Source organism: Pediculus humanus, genomic scaffold, assembly GCF_000006295.1.
Source record: "Pediculus humanus corporis 1103172108314 genomic scaffold, whole genome shotgun sequence".
In the NCBI taxonomy this organism is placed as follows: Eukaryota; Metazoa; Arthropoda; class Insecta; order Psocodea; family Pediculidae; genus Pediculus; species Pediculus humanus.
In genome coordinates, this window is record NW_002987883.1 from 491,638 (window position 1) to 496,883 (window position 5,246).

Genomic DNA, 5,246 nt, shown 5'->3' on the forward strand with positions numbered 1-5,246 from the left:
AACCAAAAAAAGAAAATTTCAAAAAAAAACATTGTTTTATATTATTATTATTATTTTTCTTCTGCTTTCGAAAAATTAATAAACGTTACAAAAATTTATTATTATTATTATCATTATTTTATTATTCGCGACCAAAAAAATTTTTTTGTACTTAATTAAATAAATGTAAACGTTTTCTCGCATTTTCACATATTCCCTTTTTTCATTTAGGATTTTTAAAAAATTTTCTGGCGTGACGTAATAATGACGTCACGCACACACAAATAAATAAGAGAGGAAAAAAAAAATTTTCTTTTTTTTTCCTTTTTTTTCCTTTTTTTTTTTTTTTTTTTTATTTTAAATCCCAATCATCGTTTTTTTTAATTATCATGGCGAGACGTATTTTAAATAACAATAAGGAAAAAAAATTTTTTTTTTTCTCTTTTTTTTTTTTTTAATAATAATAATGATAATAAATTTATATTGCAAATTTTATTTATTATTATTTTAATTAATAAAAATTTATTTATTAATTAAAAAATTATTCGAGAATAATTTATGTACGAAGGAAGGTAAATAACGTTCGTTCATTCATTCATTCATTCATTCGTGCAATTGTTTTTTTTTTTTTTTTTTTTGTTTCGTCTGATCCCACGACTTATTCCCTTTGATATATTACCGGCGAGTAATAAATAAAAAATTTAATAAATACTTAAAATAATGATGATGATGATGATGATGATAATGGGAAAATAATAATAATAACTAATTAAAATTAAAATTTTTATTAGAATTATCGTTTTTTTTTTCTATCTGTCTATCTTTCTTTTTTTTTCACATTAAATTTTATTAAACTTATTAACATTATTAATATTATCATCATCATCATTAATTATTTAAGGGAAAAATAAATATTTTAATATATAATTTAATTAATTTTCATTTCAGGTAAATTTAATTTTTAAAAAAATGCGATTAATTGATGATAAATTTAATTATTTAACGATATTTATAATGAGGAGAAGGTTGAATGGGGGCAATGAAGGGGGGAATAAGAGAGGGAGGTGAGAAAAAGTGAATTTCGGGTCTCTTTCTGAACAAACATATTCATATTAATTTTTTTTGTTTTAATGAATAAAATTTAATTTATTTAAATAATTATCACGAACTAAAATTTCTGTTTTATCTATTTACACTTTTCTAAATGATTATCATAATTTTGAGAAAGTGGAGGGAGAAAAAAGGAGGAGGGGGTTAAAAATTAAATTTTACGAATGGAAAATTCACACGCACACGCACGTTTGTTCGTTTTAATATAACAAAAGTGAAAATTATTTATTTATATTAAAAATATTATTCTTTAAAATTTTTAAAAAAGATTCGAAATTAAAAACTTATTGTCGTGGAAATAGATTTCATTAAATTTACCTGATAATATACACAAATATACGTTCGTAGAAATTTTTTTTTTACCTCAGAGAAAATTTTTGATCATTAAAAAAAAAAAAAAAAAAAAAATTATAATTTTAAAAATTATAATTATTACTGATAAAAGCATTGTTTTTATTTGTTTAACTTATGAGTAAAACGTTTTTCTTTCAATGAAAAAATTCATTTTTTTCGTTTTATAAAAAAAAAATTTTTTTCTTTTTTTTCTTCTTCTTTCACGTTTTTTTTTTTTTTTTTTTTTTTTTTTTTTTTTTTTGGCCTTCCACCCCTTCCAGTTAAAAAAAAAAAAATTATTGGTATTATTTAAAAAAATTTTCTTTTAAATTTATTCCTTTAAATTTTCTTTTTTTTTTTTACCCCTTCCGGGTTCGTAGGAGGGAGACGGAAAAAAAAGAAAAAAATTTTTTCCAAGAAATTCATTTTTAAACGATTCCGCCATTTTAATGAAATTTTTTCGTTTTTTTCCTCCCGAAAAAATTTTTTTTTTTTATTCGCTTTTACGACTCCATCGCAAAAATTTTTCTTTTTTTTTATAAAATTTAATGTTTAATTCTTAATAATAATAATAATAATAAATTTTGAAAAAAAAAATTATTTATGAATTATTAAACAAAAAGAAAAAAAAAATAATAATAATTTTATTTTTTTTTATTTTTGTTCACACAGTCGGTTAACCGTAAAAAAAAAAAAATTATTTAACTTTTTGTCATCAAATGATTCGTAACAAACAAACAAACAAACAATAACAAAAAAGAAAAAAAACAATGAATGCAGCGAAAGAAAAAAGAATAATATAACAAAAGGTTAATAATTTTATATTATGTGACAACTCAAAAACAAGGAGAAGAACACACACACGCGCACACGCGATTTACTCTAGCAAAGCAAAAGAAAACAAACAAACAAACAAAAATGAGGTGAGGATGAAGAGAAAGAAGGGGAGGAGGAGGAGGATGATGAGAAAAATAAAGGTGAAATAAAAACAACCCAAAAAAAAAAACTTATCTTTCATAACAACGCGAAAAGCAAATAAACGCGAAAAAAATTTTCCAAGGCGACGACAAAGACAACGACAACGACAAAAAAAAAAAGAAAGTTTAGTCGTGAACGACTCTACCGCGTTGTCGTGTATTCTAATGTCCAGATAAAAGAAGAGAAAAACAAAAAAGAAAAAGAAAGAAAGAGGAAAAGAGAAGAATTATTAAAAAAAAAAAAAAAACAAACAAACAAAAAACAAAACCGGAAGTAATAAGTTTTTCGTATAATTTTAATACAATTTCCGATAAAAATTCAATCACTATCGGTTAATTTTATTACTATTATTATTATTATTATTTTTTTTTTACATAGGCGCGCACATACACGCACACACGCACACCTTCGATTAAAAAAAAAAAAAACAAAATGACCAACAGCAAGATAAAAAAATGGCCGCAATTTTTCGTTTTAATTCTATGTAAGTTAATTGATTTTACCTTCGATCATTATTATTATTATTATTATTTTATTACCGCCGTAATATCATTATTATTATTATTACCGTAATTTTATTTTTTGTACTTTCGGTTATATTATGAATGCAAGTCGTGGAAAAAAGAAAAAATTTTTAAAATTACAATCAATCAAGTATGAAATTATTTTTTTTCGAATCAAAACTATTTTTTTTTTCATTCTAAAAAAAAAATGATTGAAATAAGTTTAACAAATTTTTTTTTTTTTGTTCGAAGTTTAAAAAAATTAATTTTAATAAATATTTCTTTTTTTTTTTGTTGCATAAGCAGTAGCAAATTATAAATTTTTTTAACAATATCAAAAAGTTGAATTAAATTTTTCTTTTTTTCTTTTATCGATAATTTTTATTGTTTTTTTTTTTATTTTTTAAATTTATTTATAATTTTTTTTATAGCAAAATTATAATTTAATAAATAATAATAATAATTTCATATTTTCCGTGGCAAATAATTTAATTTTATAGCAAAAAAAAAAAAAGGAAAAAGTTTACAAAAAAAAAAAAAAGGGGAAAAAAAAGGAAAATGATAGAACGAACGAGAGGTTGTGCTCATTATTTGCCAAAACATTATCTTTTATCTTGTAAAACAAATTATTTGCTGGTAGCAAACTTTTTTTTTTTGTTGTTAAACGTCTCCGATGACCGATATTTTTTTTTATTAAACACGATGTAAAAAGGAGAAAATTGCTGTTGGCTTTTTTTTTTTTTTTGCGTCGGCGGCAATGACGACGACGGGGTGAGGGGAAAAGGGAAAACAATGAGAGAAAGAGAAAGAGAGAGAGAGAGAGAAAAAAAAGTTAAAATTCAGGAAAAGCGGTCAGAAAACGTTTGCAAAACCGCGATTAACTCTAAATTGAATTTTTTTTTTTTTGTAATCACGAGATTTTTTGCAAATAAAAAATTATTATTTTGCTACCGGTAACTGTTGTAATTTTTTTTTTTTTTTCGAATTTTAAAATTACCTTTATTAAATTTCACTTTTTTTGAAACTTTATTAAAACTTAATATTTTCCCATTTCATTATTTTTTATTATTTTTTGCTACAATTAATTTTTTTTAATTACGTCAAATCATCATCATCAACGACAACATCGCGTTCGTCTTTCATAATTTCATTAAATAATTTTATTTTAATACTAAACCGAATTGTTCGTTTTTATTAAATTTGCTACCGTTTATAAAAACCCGTCAAATTTATTTGATTTCAGGTAACGTGACCATATTGTCATTCGGTCTACAAATGGGATGGCTCAGTCCTCTCCAACCATCTTTACAATCGGATAATTCACCTTTAGGTATAAGACCATTGACGACCGAAGAAATTTCATGGATCGGATCATTACCGAGCGTGTCACTAATATTGGGCTCCCCATTTTTCGGTTACAGCCTTAACAGATTCGGTAGAAAATTAACGTGTCTTATTGCCACGGTACCTAATTTAATAAATTACATATTACTCCTATATTCTAAAAACGTTTACGTTATTTATTTGGCACGTTTAATCGGAGGATTTTGTTCGAGCGGCGGATTCGTCATGTGTCCGATATACATAAACGAAACGTCGGAAACTCGAATGAGAGGATTATTGGGAGGCCTAATGGGATTTATAATTAAAATCGGCGTCATTTTTTCATACGTTCTCGGAAGTTACACGTCTTACACGACGCTCAATTTGATCAGCGCTTTGCCGACGATATTTTTTCTCATTTGTTATTTTTGGTTACCGGAATCACCGGTTTATCTAGTGACACAAAATAAAAGAGAAGAAGCCATAGTGGCATTAGAAAAATTAAGAGGATCCGATTTTAAATTAATCGAAAAAGAATTAAATCAAATAGATGAAATAATAAAAAGCGATTCGTCCGCTAAAAATATATCATATAAATGTCTTTTCACGAACGTGGCAACAGCAAGAGGTTTGCTCATAGTATGCGGCATGTACACGTTTCAAATGTTGTGCGGATATCCGGCGATTGTGCGGTACGCGGTTAACATTCTTCAAAATTCTTCAAGTAATTTATCACCGGATGTTGGAGCGATTATAATTGCGGTCGGACAACTTTTAGCTTGTTTGGCAGGAGCTACTCTTATCGATAAACTTGGTAGAAAAACATTAGTGATGACATCAACGGCAATTATGTGTATTAATTTGATCATATTTTCCGGTTGCATATTCGGTCTTTCTTATTTCGAAACGACAAAATATTCCGACGTTATAAAAACGGTACCTACTGCCACGTTGATATTATTCATATGCGGTTATGCATTGGGCTACGGTTCGGTACCTTTTGTCATACTACCGGAATTA

The 5,246-nt window shown here is 25.4% G+C and overlaps 1 protein-coding gene across 1 annotated transcript in view; it reads left to right on the top strand.

The window, feature by feature from the left end:
• Positions 1-4,178: 4,178 nt before the first annotated feature.
• The window catches only part of Phum_PHUM595410 (sugar transporter, putative), a gene marked incomplete at both ends in the record, with an annotated part of 2,121 nt that continues 1,053 nt past the window's right edge, over positions 4,179-5,246 (top strand). The window contains one exon of the mRNA XM_002432557.1: positions 4,179-5,228. Within this exon, the coding sequence (XP_002432602.1) occupies positions 4,179-5,228 (1,050 nt within the window). The remainder of the gene's footprint in view (positions 5,229-5,246) is intronic.